Here is a 17,406-nt window from a genome sequence, read left to right as displayed (position 1 = left end):
CGTAGTCTTACTCCATAGTAAGTGTGATCATGATTGCAAAGTCACCGGCCCCCTAAATCCACCCACAGAGTTCCAGCAAGATCGCTCCCCACTCAATATTACTGCACTGAGCCTCATCTCCATATCATCCGGGCCCCACCCAAACGTTATTGATCAGACTCAATTCTACGCTTGCTCCTCTGTTGTTACTGGAAAGCAGTTCAGAGGCCCTGGGGCTCTGTAACATCAGCTTCATTAAAACGAATTAATGAAGGGAATGATTATCAATCCCAAAGCCACACATCCTCCGGCTTCCTTGCTGCAGGCAGCTTTTGCTGCTGCTGTGGAAAACGATCTCGCTTGTACCAGCTGAGTTAGAATCCCTTCTGCCTAGATGGGAGGGTTCCAGTGGTTTGTTTCCTTCCTCCCCCCACCCCACCCTACCTGGTTCACTCTGCACTGCATCCCACTCCTCGTGATTTAACAAGGAGAGTTTCTGAAATTAATTCCAGAATTGGAGCATGTGCAGTTTGTGCTGCAGCTTTTGAGTTCCACCAGTTCATTTGCATCTCTCCCCCAGCCATGTTACCGATGCTCCCATGTGCATTTGTAAAACACCATGAAACAGGAAGCTTAGATGTGGTCATAGGAATGATTCCTTTATTTATCTTATTTGTTATGTTTATATCCCACCTCTCCTCCAAGGCAGATGTGATCCTCCTGCTCTGCATTTTATCCTCACAACAACCCTGTGAGGTAGGTTAGGGTGAATTGCTGACTGGCCCAAAATCACCCAGAGAGCAGGTACTAGAACTCAAGTCTCCTGAGTCCCAGTCCAAGACTCTAACCACTACACCACACTGGCTCTGTGATTGTATCAAGGTTCCTTTGATGTCATGCTTTACTCGTGCGCACGTGTGGTCCTGCGCATTGGTGGAGGATCCCATTAAAAGAATCTTGATAATACCGTACGGTTGCATCAAGATTGCTTTCTTTGCAGTGCTATGTCATATATGTGCACTGATAATGTAGAAGAGAGGGAAACGAATAGAACTGTGCTTAAGGAATGGAAAGTGAGGCAAACTGCACTCACTGCGCTCTGTACAAAATCTGGAAATTAAAAAAAAAAGCTGGAGAATTCCTAGTGCATCAATTACACTTTGGAAAGAAGAGCAAAGAATTCAGACAGCCAAAAACCCAGAAAGAATTCAGAGGAGGAAAATTTTGGAAGCAAGCTCCCTGGACCCAAAGCTTGGAGCTGAGACACTCAAGCTGAAAAGGTCATTAATATAGCTTTCTCAAATGGTACCAGACGTGCATGTTTTGACTTGAAAACCTCCCACTTCAACTCTCTTTGAATGGTGGTATTCCAAAGATGTGCTGCCAATGGGATGAGCAGGGAGAGGCCATTTTGTTCCTTGGCCAATGTTGCTTTTTCAAAATTGGACGCACCCCTCATCCAATCCATCCTTAGACGCCTGTAGCTTTGGAGGAAGCAGAGCTGGTTACCGAGGGGGCCTCACGAGTGAGCCGTGGCATCCGGCTGATGCTGTAGCTTCACCGACTTCTAAAGACGGAGAAGAAAAGGGCCTATGTGAGGGACTAGAAAAGGGTGTTATTGTCAAGAGAGACTCACTGAGGCGGGCGGGCGGGGAGGGGGGGAGGATAGCGCCATCCAGACAAAAGTGGAACATCTCTAACTCTTTCAAGGTTACAAGTTGGCCATGCTGGCTGGGAATTATGGGAGTTGCAGTCCAACACATCTGGAGGGCAACAAGTTGGGGACAACTGAGATCATGGCTTGTTGCTACAGCCCCCTAAAAAGGAACTCATCTGTCAGACCAATGGACTCCTGTCCTGGCACTGCATGCACAAGACTTGGTCATTTTTAGGCAGGCAGGGACTTTATGGCCTTGACATGTGTGTCTTTGATGCGCTTCCTACTTTTAAAAATCTGCTTGGGCTTATTTACATCTGAGCGATGTAATTCCATGAAACGCAGCTCGATATAATGAGACCTTGAAGAACAGCTGCCTTGGGGGTTTGCACGCTCAGGAATCAGCCATGGGCCTCTCCCCAGTGGGGGCCTGCTGCCAAAGCCAACCCTGAAAATCCTTGCCCTTCCTGTTTCTGCTTCTTCTCCTTCCCTCTTCTGGTGAGTGGGAGATGATGGGGGTAAGGAGAAGGCACTGCAGCCTCCAATCAGTTTGCCTTCCCCCTCTGGCTGTGGGGCGATTAGGCCCAGAGGATCAGGGCAAGCAAACAGGCAGCTGCAACATTGAGGAGGTGGAGGATTTGGGCAGGGGGTCCCTTGAGAGCATCTATCCCCCAACACTGATAACAGCAATAGCCTTAGCAAGTCATGCACCTCAATGGTCCTGGTTTTTCTGGGACATGCCTTGCATAAATCGCCTCCCATATTTCACGTCACCCTCTGTTGGCACGACATTTCAAGGGCTGAAGGCTCTTCCCCTCTGCTTGCTGTACGCCGTGTTCCTTTCCCCTGAAAGAGCCTGTCCTGGACAGATTTCCAAAACAAAGAGTGTGTTATGTTGGCGAAAAGGGTAGACTGGGGGGGTGGGGTGGAAAAATACCACAATTGTCCTCTAATGATATGTTATCAACAGCTCAGAATGGAACCTTGCCCCCCTACCATGCACAGAATGGGAGGCTGTATGCGACTCTGTGTGTGTGTGTGTGTGTGTGTGTTGCAGGGTGCCTTGATGTTTGTGCATTTGCAGCATGTGCCCTAGAGGTGCTACGTCTCCCCCAACCCCACTCCACACCATTCCATGGCTGTGCAGCAGAGCCCCTGCCTGGCATGCAGAAGGCCCCTGCTTCATAGAATCATGGAACAGTAGGGTGGGAAGGGGCCTGCAAGGCCATCTAGTCCACCCCCTGCTCAATGCAGGAATCCAAGCCAGAGCATCCCCTACAGATGGCTGTCCAGCCTCATCTTCAATGCCTCCAGGGTGGGAGAGCCCGCCACCTCCCTAGGTCATGGGTTCCATTGTCGTATTGCTCTGACAGTCAGGAAGTTTCTCCTGATGTTCAGCCGGAATCTGGCTTCCTGTCACTTGAGCCCATTATTCCGTGTCCTGCACTCTGGGATGATGGAGAAGAGGTCCTGGCCTTCCTCTCTGGGACAATCTTTCAAGTACCTGAAGAGCGCTATCCTATCTCCCCTCAGTCTTCTCTTCTCAAGGCTAAACATACCCAGTTCCTTCAGTCTCTCTTCATAGGGCTTTGTTTCCAGTCCCCTGGTCATCCTCGTTGCCCTCCTCTGAACCCTCTCCAGCTTGTCTGCATCCTTCTTGAAGTGCAGCGCCCAGAACTGGACACAGTACTCCAGATGAGGCCTAACCAGTGTTGAGTAGAGGGGAACTAGTACTTCTCGGGATTTGGAAGCTATGCTTCTATTAATGCAGCCCAAAAGAGCATTTGTCTTTTTTGCAGCCACATCACATTGTTGGCTCATATTCAGCTTCTGATCGACAATAATTCCAAGATCCTTCTCGCTTGTAGTGTTGTTGAGCCACGCATCCCCCATCTTGTAACTGTGCATTTGGTTTCTTTTTTCTAGGTGCAGAATTTGGCATTTATTCCTATTAAATTTCATTCTGTTGTTTTCTGCCCAGTGCTCCAGTCTGTCAAGATCACTTTGAATGTTGTTTCTGTCTTCCAAAGTATTAGCTATCCTGCCCAATTTTGTGTCATCTGCAAATGTGATCAGCATTCCCTGCACCTCCTCCTCCAAGTCATTCATAAAAATGTTGAAGAGCACTGGGCCCAGGACTGAGCCCTGCGGTACCCCACTCATTACCTCTCCCCAGTTTGAGAAGATCCCATTGATGAGCACTCTTTGAGTCCGATTCTGTAGCCAACTGTGGATCCACCGGATCGTTGCTTCATCTAGCCCACTTTGAGCTAGTTTGCTCATCAGGATATCATGGGGCACTTTGTCGAAAGCTTTGCTGAAGTCGAGGTATATGATGTCTACAGCACTCCCACGGTCCACAAAGAAGGTGACTTGATCAAAAAATGAGATCGGATTAATCTGGCAGGACTTGTTTTTTGACAAATCCATGTTGGCTTCGAGTAATCACGGCATTGTTTTCAAGGTGCTTCCAGATGGATCACTTTATCATCTGCTCCAGAATTTTCCCAGGGACTGATGTCAGACTGACTGGTCTGTAGTTCCCAGGTTCCTCCTTTTTACCCTTTTTGAAGATAGGGACAACGTTAGCCCTCCTCCAGTCATCTGGCACTTCCCTGTCCTCCATGATTTCTCAAAGAGAATAGCGGTTCTGAGAGTTCTTCTGCCAGTTCCTTTATTGCTAGGCTGACCATATTTCCTTGAGACAAAAACGGGATATTGGGATGACAAAAACGGGATGGGGTTATGTAATATTCCGCTGTAATAAAAAAATAGCTAACAGCCCGTTGAACTGAAATATGAGTCTGAAAAGTCCAAATCAAACTGAATGTAGGGCAGAAAGAATCTCTATGGGCGGAATGATGGTAGAAATAACAGCAAGACTCACCCTCCTGGCTCCCACACGCTGAAGGTGGCTTAGCGACCGCCTCTCGAATTCCCCGCCACTGCAGACAAGCAAGAGGGCGGCATCTGATCGTCACTCGCTCAAGAAGCCTGGCCCTGGCTGGATAAAGGAAACAGAACTTCCTCTTCTGTCACACTAGTAGTTTTACTGCACGCGTTGATTAGCATAGAGCCTTATGATAAACACGTTCCGTTTTTTACAAAAAATTAAAAACGGGACAAAATTGACATTTATATTAAAATGACCGGACGGTTGGGAAATATGAAAAAACCGGTACTGTCCCATTTAAAACGGTACGTATGGTCAGCCTATTTATTACTCTGGGGTGCAGTTCACCTGGCCCTGGAGATTTGAACTTATTCAAAGTCATTAGGTGTTCCTTGACCATATGCCTATCGATCTCAAGCTGCAATCCTGCCCCTTCAGCCTATACTTCGCCTTTGCCAGGGGGCATAGACCCTCTTTTGGGGAAAAACTGAGCCAAAGTAGGAATAGAGCACCTCTACCTTTTCTTTGTCATCTGTTATCGTTTTGCCATCCTTATTTAATAGCTGAACCACCATTTCTTTCCTCTTGTCTTTTACTATGCACGTAGCTGAAGAAAGCTTTTTTGTTGCTGTTAGCATCCCTCGCTAACTTCAGGTCGTTCCCAGCTTTAGCCTTCCTGACGCCACCCCTGCAATTCTGTGCTACCTGCCTGTACTCTTCCTTCGTTGCTTGGCCTTCTCTCCACTTCCTATATGTGTCCTTTTTTGTTTTCAGGTCATCTCTAAGCTTTTTGTGAAGCCACATTGGCTTCTTCTGTTGCCTTCCACCTTTTCTTCTTGTTGGAACTGTTTGTAATTGTGCCTTGAGAATTTCCTTTTTTAAAAGCTCCCACCCATCTTGGACTCCTTTTCTCGTTAGAGTCGCTTGCCATGGGACCTCACTTATCATTGTCCTGAGTTGCAACCTGCATGTTTGCCTGTCTCTCGCTCTGGCCCAGGCAATGGTGGTGGCGAGATCACTGAGTCTCTGCCTAAACCTACCTCACAGGGTTGTTGTGAAAATAAAATGGAGAGGAGAAGGATTGTGTGAACCACCTTGGGTTTCTTGGAGGACAAAAGGTGGGATATAAATATAAGAGAGAGAGAGAGAGAGAGAGAGAGAGAGAGAAAGAAAGAAAGAAAGAGAGGGGGGAGGGAGGGGGAAGGGAGGGAGGAGACGCCACTGTCTACTTCTTCACTGGTTCTCTGCCTGTCAGACCAGTAAGTGCTAACAATAATGAGAAAGAGGATGAGGAGCTGCTGGTGACAAAGGCAGTAAGAAGGTACACTCACTGAGAGAGGGGGTCCATGGAGGGGTCTTGCCGAAGGGCCCTCCAAAACCTAGAACAGGCATTAGAAGTGAGATTCGAACCAGGGGCTTTGCAACTCAGACTCTTAGCCACTAAGCGACACCAGGGAATGGTAACTCTTGTCACTCTTGTCACTCTTGCTATAACCGCCCCCTCCCATCTCTCCAAAGGTAAATCAGGACCATTGGTATGGATGGAGTCCCTGGAGGTACTGTGTGATCCGAATCACTTTCTTCTGGTCCACCACCTGCTCTTTCTTGTTGCAGCTCACCACAGCTTGTAGACTGATATGATTCTGAATCGGTCACAGTGTGTCTGTATTGTCGTGGGGGGAGGGGGGGGAAGCACCCACTCCACCCTGACACTGCTTCATCCCTGGCTAGAGGCCTGCACCTTGAAGTCTCTCTCTTGGCTGCCAGGTTTCCGGTGTTCCTCAGTTGATACAGGGCCTGTACAAAGGAGCAGATTGTCTTGGTGCAAAGGGTGGCTGTGGGGCGGGGGAGGACAAGCCAGAAAGCTGCTGAAAAGAACATGGGTGAAATTACTTGGACAAAACAACACAGGCTGGCTTCCAGTCCCAGGAGAAATCGAATGAGGCATGTGAGACTTCACTGAGGTCTGGAAGAGTTCACGGGGAGGGAGGTGATTTTTGCTGGCTGAAAGCTCTTTCCGGAAGAAAGAAAGAAAGAAAGAAATATCGTTGCTTGGCAAACATTTTATTAAAAAAAAAGAGTTCAGTATTCTGAAGTTCCAGTTGCAAGGAAACCTTGTCTAGTTTCCACAGTGGGTTGGGAATTAATGGTGCTTCTGGGGTTTAATCCCACCTGCCCACCCACCCCTCCCCAAAGAATGAAAGGAAGGGTTTGTTTTGGTTTGATTTTGCATACCGGTGGATAGTAGGCAGCAGTGGTTGCACGGTTAGAACAATATTATCACCGGGCCGTCGGTTGTAGCAACGTGCAATTAGAACAGTTTTGTATGAAAACAAATTACATCACATCTGGCCAATTCCAAATGGGATGAAAGCGTGATTAAATTCCTCTGATACAAATAGCATCCATTAGAAAATAATTGAAACAAGACAGGCCCTTTTCAGTGTAAAACAGAAAGTTAAAACGTAGGCAGTGAATCAGGCTTCTCCAACCTGGTGCTGTCCAGATGTATGGGACCACAACTCCCAGGCTGGGGATTATAGGAGTCGCAGTCAGTGGAGGCTGGTGGGTCTGATGTCTGTGGGGTGGCAAATCTTTCCCAGTTTTCAGTCAGAACCAGTCAGAACTCTAGAAGAGCTATCCAAGTTTCTCCACACCTTGGATAGCTCCTTTATATTCTGACTGAAACCTGGAGCAGATTCACCACCCCACGGATGTCAGACCCGCCAGTTTCCACTGATTGCAGTACAACGTATCTGTAGGGCACCAATCTGGAGAAGACTGCTCTAGATAAACTCTGAAAGGGGGGGGGGAGAATAGGCAGCATTCAATAGCTTAATGTGCTTTCCTGTGTTAGACTGCAGGCACACGGCCAACAGGGATTCATTCCATGAGCTCTGGAGTGAATTGGATAGCACCTGAGAGCATTCTGGTGTGTGAAATGTTGAGATCTGTTAACAGAGGGTGCCCTTGCTTCATTTAACTCAGCTGGGAGGTACACCCTGGCTTTTACAATTATTTGCTTCTAAAAATCATAAGCATTGCACAAAACGTTTCAAGTTGCTCAGGGTGGTATACACAAGGACTCCTTCCCCCTCCCCCCAATTTTAACCTTACAACAAACCTGTGTTGTAGACTAGGCTGAGAGAGAGATTGGCTAACATGCTTAAAGGAGGTCAGGTGTATAAATGCAGGTGCTGATGCTCTTGGATGGTGAACTACTTCCATGATCCTTCAGCCAGGCAAACCTTTAATATGAATCCACTATTGTTTGCATTTGGGAGAGAACGTCAGTTGTTGTTCTGGCCAAGCACACTTCCGGAGTTGCTTCATGTTTGATTTCCCTTTCAAAATGAGGGCAAGAATGTATTGCAAACAAGAGATGCCATTGTTCGTCTTCCCTTGGAGAGAAAGGGCCTATGCCCTTTTCACCCTAATTAAATTAAAATTCCATTGGGAAAATAGGGGGGGGGTAAATGGAGCCTAGCAGGACCCTGGTCAATTGAGTAACCCACCTGGGTGTGGAGCCTGGGCTTCAGGAACAAGGTCTCTTCCCATCTAGCCAGCATGGTACAGTAGATCTCAAACGTGAATGTCAGAGGAGTAATAGAGCTGAGTAAACAGCATCAAAGTGCATTGAAGTGCATTGTAGACATTATTTCTTTAATTGATTTTAGGGCAACAACAACAAAAAAGAGGGGTGTGGCTACTGCTTGGTGCTTGAGGGTGACCAAGGATGACTTTATGTCAGCCCCCTAACTTATTTATTTATTTGTCACATTTCTATTTCGCCAAGCAGCCCAAGATGACGTACGTGATCCTTATGTTCAATCCTGTTTTATAATCCCCAGGAGGGAGTAAATGTCTGCCCCTCAGTGGCCAGAAGGATATTGGGGTGGGGGTTCTCTTAAAGACCATCTTCACTCATGCGAATCTACCTCAACATATGAGGCTCTGATCTCTGGGCCATCATTAGCAAATATTTGGCTGCTGGGACCGATGGTGGCTCCACACTCATGGAATTCTCTCCCTGCTGAAATCCACCATCGCCTTTACCCCATTTTTTTGATGGGCTCTGGGAAGCAAGGGGAAAAAAAGTTTAATTCCAGGAGGCCTTTTCTGATTGATTTCTTGTGTGGGTGTTTTGGTTCTGACTCTTTGGATTGTGTTTTAACAGTTTTTGATATTTGATGGACTCTTAATGGCTATTTTTATTGCTGCTTCATTTGTTGTTACTCTTGATTTATTAGCCACTTTGGGGAAATAAATCTTTTTATAAGCAGAATTTAAATCATTAAAATAATAATGAATGGAGAAGGAGAAGGAGGGCAATGGAACTCTCCAGATGCTTTTTTTGTAATGAACGGGAGAGGCTGTAGCAATCTGTCAGAATGATCCACTTTGCTCCAGACTCCCTCTTCTTTGTCTTCTTCGCAGCTCTCTCTTTCTCTGGCTCGTCTTATCGAATGAGCACTGAGTAGGCAAAATTGACCTACAAAAATGCCAGGCAGTCCCCCTACAGCATGTGCTTCTCTGCTTGGATATATAAACGGTTAGGGACATATCTGTGAATTACATGTCGGATAGGGGTCTTCCTTAGCAACTCCACATGAAAGCAGCTCTGTGGGGTAGATCAGAGGTGGGCAGACCTCCGCTTGTAGGATCTATTCTGTGTTGCTGTTTCTGCTACATCCCCGAGATCCACTTTTTGCATAGTGGCTCAGCGGGGTAGAATGAAAGAAGGATAAAGGGTACCTCTGAGCATATGTTCAGCTCAGGAATCTGTTTTCATTACCAGAACCGAGGTCTCAGCCTTTTCACACAGAAGGCCGCCCCTGGTTCCCCTCAACTTTCCTTTGAGGAGAGAGACTGAGAAGTCAGAAAGTTTTGCTGATTTACTGCACGTCACGCAAAGAACTATAATGCTGCCTGTGGGTTTTAGAGAGCCCTTGGGCAAGACCCCCTCTGTGGGCCCCCTCCTTCAGTGAGTCTCCCTTCTCACCACCATTGTCAACAGCTGCAATTGCTCCTCATCCTCTTTCTCGTTACTGCTACTGCTTGCTTGCCTGCCAGGGAGAAAGGAGGCCACGGCATCCCCTGCGCCTCCTTCTCACCACCTCCGTTGTCTGCGCCGGAGCGAGCGGCAGGTGAACAAGCAGGTCACAATGCTGAAGAGGTGGAGCAACTCCTGGGGGCTCTTGTCAGTGGGCCCCTGCTGGGGGGTAGGCTCTTGGCAGCTGCCCAACTATGCCAACCCTTGGCGCTGGCCTTGAATCTACAACTTGATCCTGATTTAGCTTTTGCCTGCTCCTGAGGTAGAGTTTGTTCCCATAGATCAGCCTTCCTCAACCTGGTTCTCTGGGAAGGCTGCCAAAGATGCTGTGACCTTATAGCTCATCCCTGGAATCTGCCAGTTGGGATGTCGGAGAAACCTGCAGTGGACTCAAACTAGTTCGGATTTCTATGTCTCTGACCTGCGGATTCCTCACCGGATCGGCTTTTTCTAGGTAGCATGGATTCCATGGACTTGCAGACCATTTTTCATTTAACTTCGGGGGAAATGTGCACACATTTCCACCTGCACTAATACACATTAGCACTAATGTGCATTAGCGCAAGTGAAACAAAATTATCATACATCCTTTTAAAAAATCCGATGAGCACACAAGGGAATGAAAGATGCCTGGCTATCCGTGAAACACAGACAGAATAGATTTAATAAAATCCACGCATCCCTAGCTGGACCTCTGAGGAGCTCAGAGGAATATATGGAATAGTTCAGTTCCATAATTCTTCTGGGATCCTGCCCAACATCTGGAAGGCTCCAGCACATCCGAAGGGAGACCTCTGCAGTTCAATGGAGACATCAGTGTCTAAAGTGGATTGCAAGGTGGTGTTGATCAAAGAGGCTGCAACCGCCCCCCCCCCATATAGAATTCAAACAGATAATGGATCATGGCCAGCCAAGTTTTGATCTGGTCAGAAATCTGGAACTGGGAAGCCTGGGGCAGAATCCGGTAAAGCTGGATTCCTTAAGCAGCCCTAGAAATGTCTTTAAGGGTGTGCAGGGTGCACTTATCATTCCCAAAGAGTAATCACAACAGTTCCACCACCACATCAAGAACCACAGCTTGGCTTCTAGACAGGCTTCTGGCTCATCTCCACTTTTTAAATTATTATTATTTAAGAAATTAAGAGCTGGCTGCAGTGCTCTGATGGGATTATGGGGAGAGCCGGCATTTCCTCCAGGGCTATTATCTTATCATTTCTCTGCTGGGTTCAAGGTACATTTGAGTGAATGGCATTGAAGTGCAATGAAGTGCATGGTGGGATTACTTCTGTAACTGACAGCAGGCGGCATGATTGCTTCACTTTAACTTTTGTTGGGAGGCACATGCTGGTTAAAGGAACAGTCATAGAATGGCATTCTTGGCCAGAGCTGCATAATTTTAATTGAGTGTAGGGATGTCGGAGAAATCCACAATGGAATCAAATGAGTTCAGATTTGTATGAATCCAACCCATGGATTCCATAGCTTTTTCCAAATCGCACAGATTACGCAGACTTGCAGACTGGTTTTCTTACTTTCTGGAATTTTACGCAAATTTAGTTGTAGAAAAATACATTAAAACACACACACACACACACACACTGGCCAAAAATGTGCATTTCCCCCATAGGCTAAAGCATGAATATGCACATTTTGAGGTGGGAATTTGTGCATTTTGGCAAGTGCAAATTTGCCAAATGCAAATTTGCACAAATTTGGGAAACTGGAAAACCCCGGATTCCATCAGTGAGTGGATGTTGGAACGAAAGGCACCTGAAATCCACGAAACACAGACAGAACAGATTTTACATCTCTAACTGAGTGGAATTTTTTCTATATGAAAGCTTCTAGGCAGGATTGGTGAGAGTGCCTTGTTTAATAAGAACTAGGGTTTTTTAAAGGATAAATCTCAAAACTTTATTTATTTATTGCATTTATATCCTATCTTTTTCCTCTTGCAAGGAACCCAGGGTGGCATACATGGTCCTCCTCCTCTCCATTTTATCCTCACAACAACAGCCCTGTGAGGTGGGTTGTGCTGAGAGTCTGCAACTGGCCTGAAGCCACCCAGCGAGCTTCCATGGCCGAGTGGGGACTAGAACCCGGCTCTCAGCCCAACACTCTCGCCACTACACCACACTGGCTCTTTTCTGCAACTTGTCTTGCTCTTTTGGGAGAAGGATTGCAGAACTAAACTGGAACCTTCTCTGGAGTTCCACATCATATTTAGTGCCTTGTAATGTCACCTTCAGTGTTTGTACAGCGCCTTGCTGCTTGCGATACTTGACTTTGGTTGGGGGTCTGGCATTTAATTTTATTATTCCCTCTCTTCTTCCCATCTGCGATTTTAGGAGAAGAGGAAGCGCCAAACTGAGATTGAAAATAAGCGGCGGCAGCTAGAAGATGACAGGCGCCAATTACAGCATTTAAAGGTACAAAGAGATAACAGCCTGTATCATGGGTGGAATGAAGTATGACCCCCCCCCCAAGAGGGGGACAACCCTGATAGTGGAGAAGGAGAAGAAAATGTGTTGAAAGTGTGTTTGTCCCAGTGAACATAAAGGACATATAGAGAAGGTGGTGCGGCATTCTTAAAGCGCCAACATCCACACTAAGAAAACCCAGAAATGACCACTATTTGGGATGAGAAAGAGAATAAAAGACCTTGTTTGGGGGGAAATAACTGGTCTCTCTCTCCTTTTCTCTGCGTTGCCTCCAAGTCAAAGACTCTGCGGGAGAGATGGCTGCTGGAAGGAGCTCCTTCGTCCACGGCCGAGGATGGGGAAGCCATGAAGAAGCAGATGCAAGATGATGATTTGAAGGCCAAGGAACTGGAAGACAGCATCCAGAGGTAATAGAGAGTCAAGCAGGGGTTGGTGGGCACATTTGGGATTTTGAGAGTGTGTCCTGGGCACCCTCACAAAATGGCTGCCATGAGAGATGGCTTCCCCACTCATGAAAAGGCTGCCATGGTGGGCATGGCTGGTCACAGAACTCTCATTTCCTGGAAGCCAAATTGGTAAGACTAAAAGGAAAGTAACTTGGCCAAAAAACTAAGTGCAAACAGAAGAGAGCTGGGTGTCTTCCAGTTCCAAGCATCAGGAGAGGTTCTGTGGGCACATTGGTGCCCACAGGTACCATTTTGGAGACCCCACTGTGTGTTAATCTGGGGCCTACCTGGGAAATTTTGACTGGGAACCAGCACGTAGTTAAACTATGGAATTCATTGCCCCAGGATGTAGGGATGGCAACCAACTGGGAGAGCTTTAAAAAGGAATTAGACAAATCCATGGAGGATATGGCTGTCAGTGGCTACTAGTCAGGATGGCTATAAATGACCTTCAGTATCAAAGGTGACATGCCTCTGTATGCCAGTCACTGAGGAACATGAGCAGGAGGGTGCCGTTGCGCTCATGTCCTGCTTATGGGCTTCCCCGAAGCATTTGGTTGTCCACTATGGGAACAGAATGATGGATTAAATAGGCTTTTGACCTGATCCAGGAAAGCTGTTCTTATGTTCCTGTGTTCCAAGTGAAGTGACCATGGTGTGGGAGCCGAACAGGACTAACCTGTTGAATTTCTAGCTGTAGCGCACAGAATACCTGTCTGTAAGTGCCATGCCTGTGTGATAGTAATTAATTAACACTCCTGTAATAGCCATCTTTAAACACTCTTCTCCAGAGCTAACAGCGTTACCCAGCATTCTCTCACTGTGCTTTGGAGTGCATTGTACGTTACTCAAGGGCACTGTGACGCATCACTCCAGGTCTGTCAGCGGGTGCTGCTGCTGTTTGATTTAACTTAGCAGGGAAGAGCACTGTCGCCACAGTTATGAGTTGAGTTTTTAAAAAATAATGCTTCAAGCAAAAGTAAACATTACGTAGAAAGTTTTGAAGCAACCCATGACCCAACTCAAGTTGGCGTACCTGAGAGTTACCCCACCCACCCCCGAACACACACACACACACACACCTTCGTTTTATTTTCATAGCAACCCAGTGAGGGAGGTTAAGCTGAAAGATAATTGTCTGGTCCATGGTCCCTCAAGAAATTTAATGGCTCAATGGAGGATTTGAATTGTGGTCGCCCAACACTAAGTCCAACGTCCTCCTAACCACTACACCAAAATGATTTTCCGTGAGCACTCTGAGGTGAAGGTCCAACAGGGATGTGGGGGCCGGAGGAGTCTGATAGGGAGAGGACAATAAAAAGACTAAAACTGATACATTTGTTAGAAGGCTTTTTTATCCTTATAAGTGGTGGTGGTGATGGAAAGATCTAATTTCTGAACAAAAATATGAACTGTTCCATATTCTTTTCATAGCAGTGTGAGTTGAACTTGCCAGCATGTAGATACAAATGGATGAACCCAGTGGAGGCTGATGGCTCTGATGTCAGTGGGGTGGTGAATCCACCCTGATGGAACCAGTCAGACCTCTAAAGGAGCTATCCAAGGTGCAGAGCGCCTGGAGCGGATTCACTGCCCCACGGACATCGGAGCCACCAGCCTCCACTGGATGAGCCTGAAAGAAAGGACCGGTTAAAATGGACTTGGTACATTCTTTACATCAGAGGTGGAGAATGTCTGGTTTGTGGGTCTCTCCTATGAAGTGCTGAGGGTCAGTGAAGATCAAGAGAGAATTACAAAATGAAGGAATCTCTCTCTCTCTCTCTCTCTCTCTCTCTCTCTGGAATATAGTTTTATACGTTCTTGGGTAATGCAAAACAGTCAAGCTGTGCAGCGGGAGATATTATTATGACAGATGAAAAAGGAGTCTTTTGGAATTAGTTTACATCTTTATTTAACGGACGATAAGCGAATTCCGTTCATTTCCTATTGTGCAAATGAATGTGTGATTTAATTTGCATCTGAAATCTTATACTGAATTGCATCTATATTTTGTACTGAAAGTTACTACAGTTACAAAAAAAAGCCCAAAAGGATGGAGAGCAAAGCTGGCCCGGCCTGCAAAGGTCTTCACCATCTTTGTTAAAAGTCGTGGGATCCACCCAGCCGCCCACGCACGGTATTGATTGGTTCAGCGTGGCATGCACAGCTGAGGCAAATTTCCCCATCTCTAGAGCAGAGCATCATTGGGGGGGGGGGCTCTCCATTTCAGCAGCCGCTTCCCCCTGCCTTCATCTCTCCTGGCAGTGTGCTTCTCCCTTTGGCTCCGTCGTAACCCCAGCCTACCTCCTCTGTTTGGGAGGCCAAAGAGGGGAAGACGGTCAGGCAAATGTTAAGCGTGAAAGGGCTGGTGAAGGAACAAGGCAGGCTTATGTAAGCCGCAGAAACATCTCAGTTCCTTCAAGCGCTGGGCTTGGGTGTGAACTGGAAAGGATGGTGCTCCTGGCCTGTCTCCTTTGTGCCTCCCCGCCCCTGTTCCTTTGCACCATCTCCCCCCTAAGATCCATCACAGAGCGTTCCTGGCAGCCCCCTGGGTTGCCAAGAAACCACAGCCTGAGCGATGTCTCCTTTCCACAACTGTAGCCAGGAGCCGTTTCCCCCTTTAATCTCCCTGCAGAAGAGACAGATGAGACTGGAGCTTTCACAGGCATGTCCAGGAGCACCGAGGCCTGGCTTGGGGACCGCCTCAACCATGGCTGAAATGAATAGTCAGCAACATTCAGACTCTGCCGAATGTTCGGTCTGACCCACTATTTCTATCTGAAGGGAGGGGCTGCAGCTCAGTGATAGGGCCCTGGCTTTGCATGCAGAGGGTCCCAGGTTCGAGCCCCAGCATCTCCAGGTAGGGCTGGAAAAACAGTGTGGACAGTACTGGGCTGGATGCACCAAGGGTCTGACTCAGTAGAAGGCAGCTTCCTCTGCTCCTAATTTTGAATCCCAAAATTAAAATTCCACGCACCAGTGCATGCAGTGGTTAGCATGCTGCACTTGCTAGACGACTTGGGCTAGTCATTCCCTTTCCCTCTCACCCTGGCCAACCTTACAGAGCCGTTGCAAAAGCCCAAAGAGTGAACTAATGTGCACCGCTCCCAGCTTTTTGAGGAGAGGCCGGGATTTTTCTTTTAAAGTGAGAATAATACATTTTTCGTTTCAAATCTAATTTATTTTACAGTGTTTCTCTCCTGCCAACACAGCTCTCTGGCGCTCTGAGGGACAAATCACAACATCAGATATAAAAATGGCAGAAATTCACTCCTAGACAACAGCAGAAAAACACATTAAAAAAAAAAAGCTAATCAATAATACACCATAAGAGATAATTTTGCCCCAAAGCAGCAATTAAATAGGTCTACATCCATTTTTTAAATTAGCTGATAGATGTCTTAGATAAAACGTCACTGCAAACTCCCAAATACGCATTGAAACATTAAGGTTGCAATCCTATACAGACTTACCTGGGAGAAAGCCCCACTGAATGCAGTAGGACTTACTTCTGCGTAGACCTCCATAGTATTGCACTGTAAGATTTGTAAGTGTCCTGTAAAACAGACTTCCCCAACCTGTTGCCCTCCAGACATGGTGGATTAAAATTCCCATTATGCCCAGCCAGCATGGCTACTGGCATGAAGTTTGGGAGGGCTGAGCTAGAAACCCAGAGGACGAGTCCCTGGCACATAAGAGTGTGGTGTAATGGTTAGAGCACTGGCCTGGGACTTGGGAGATCCAGGTTCTAGTCCCCACTTGGCCATGAAGCTCACTGGGTCCAGTGACTTTGGTCCAGTCACTGACTCTCAGCCTAGCCTACCTCTCAGGGTTGTTGTGAGGATAAAATGCAGAAGAGTAGGACTGTGTGCACCACCTTGGGCTCCTTGGATAAAAGGCAGGATTGAAATGTAACAAATAAATACATACAAATGAGATTGTACCAGGGTGGAATTTACGGTGGGTCCACATATGGCCATCCTATCTAGTTGTTACAATCTTGGGGTCTCTGAATTTAATTGTTTAGTTCTGCAAGTTTAGCAGAAAACAATAGAAATATTTAGAAAATTAAATGTCAAGGTGTTTGCTTGTTTTTAATCATATGATTATACACACATCATTAAGTAGACTACAGCAGGCTCCAGAATGCATCAGAGTTTTCGTCGTTCATTGTGCTTGCCTTTTGGCCTGGGGGAATGACTACGCAAAGAAGTAGTTTAACTTAAGTGGTTTAAGTGGTTTAACTTAAGTGGTTTAACTTAACTTTGAGGAAGTTAAAGTTAACTTAACTTTGAGGAAGTGGTTTAGCACTATTAAGTAGACTACAGCAGGCTCCAGAATGCATCAGAGTTTTCGTCGTTCATTGTGCTTGCCTCTTGGCCTGGGGGAATGACTAGGCAAAGAAGTGGTTTAACTGAAGTGGTTTAACTGAAGTGGTTTAAGTGGTTTAACTGAATTCATTTAACTGAATAAGTTAATTCAAAGTTAAATTAACTTAACTTTGAGGAAGTGGTTTAGCACTATTAAGTAGACTACAGCAGGCTCCAGCATTAGAGTTTTCGTCATTCGTTTTGCTCACCTCTTGGCCAGGGTGAATGAGTACGCAAGGAAGTGGTTTAACAGTGAGGGAAAGACATTGTTGTATCCAAGGCTAGCATCAAGGGTAGGGATGGTTGGGTCTTGTCCAAAGGTCCTCCAAAGTTTGGAACCAGCACTGGTTGTGCTATACCATCTGGGGGTGGGCCAGCCCTACCATTAGACAGTGTGAGGCAACAGATGCTGGGAGACAACAAGATGTTCAAGGAGAGAGCTCTGTGCCTTGCAGCCCACTCTGTGCCCCCTAAGCCTGCTGCCTTCAAGTTCAGTGGAGAATGTGTTTGCTGGCCCATCTCCAATGTTGAAGGAAGATTCATATGCCAGTCCAGTCAGCTTTTGAA

The 17,406-nt window shown here is 46.7% G+C and overlaps 2 protein-coding genes across 6 annotated transcripts in view; one reads left to right on the top strand and one right to left on the bottom strand.

Moving 5' to 3' along the window:
• The window catches only part of SPMAP2 (sperm microtubule associated protein 2), a 109,110-nt gene that overhangs the window by 61,070 nt on the left and 30,634 nt on the right, over positions 1-17,406 (bottom strand). The gene's annotated exons all lie outside the window — the stretch shown is intronic.
• The window catches only part of PALM (paralemmin), a 99,589-nt gene that overhangs the window by 66,165 nt on the left and 16,018 nt on the right, over positions 1-17,406 (top strand). For 4 of the 5 annotated variants that reach the window (XM_084826013.1, XM_084826011.1, XM_084826016.1 and 1 more), the window contains 2 exons: positions 11,931-12,011; positions 12,300-12,430. In XM_084826013.1, coding sequence (XP_084682139.1) covers positions 11,931-12,011; positions 12,300-12,430 — 212 coding nt within the window. Of the gene's footprint in view, positions 1-5,915; positions 6,086-11,930; positions 12,012-12,299; positions 12,431-17,406 lie in introns of those variants that run through there. The other variant, XM_084826012.1, reaches the window with a different exon arrangement.

The sequence above is a fragment of the Heloderma suspectum genome, chromosome Z (assembly GCF_057233095.1).
Source record: "Heloderma suspectum isolate Gila_16-S chromosome Z, 16-S_ref, whole genome shotgun sequence".
Lineage (NCBI taxonomy): Eukaryota > Metazoa > Chordata > Lepidosauria > Squamata > Helodermatidae > Heloderma > Heloderma suspectum.
Note: the sequence above shows the minus strand (reverse complement) of the source record. Positions and strands in the feature narration are given on the sequence as shown.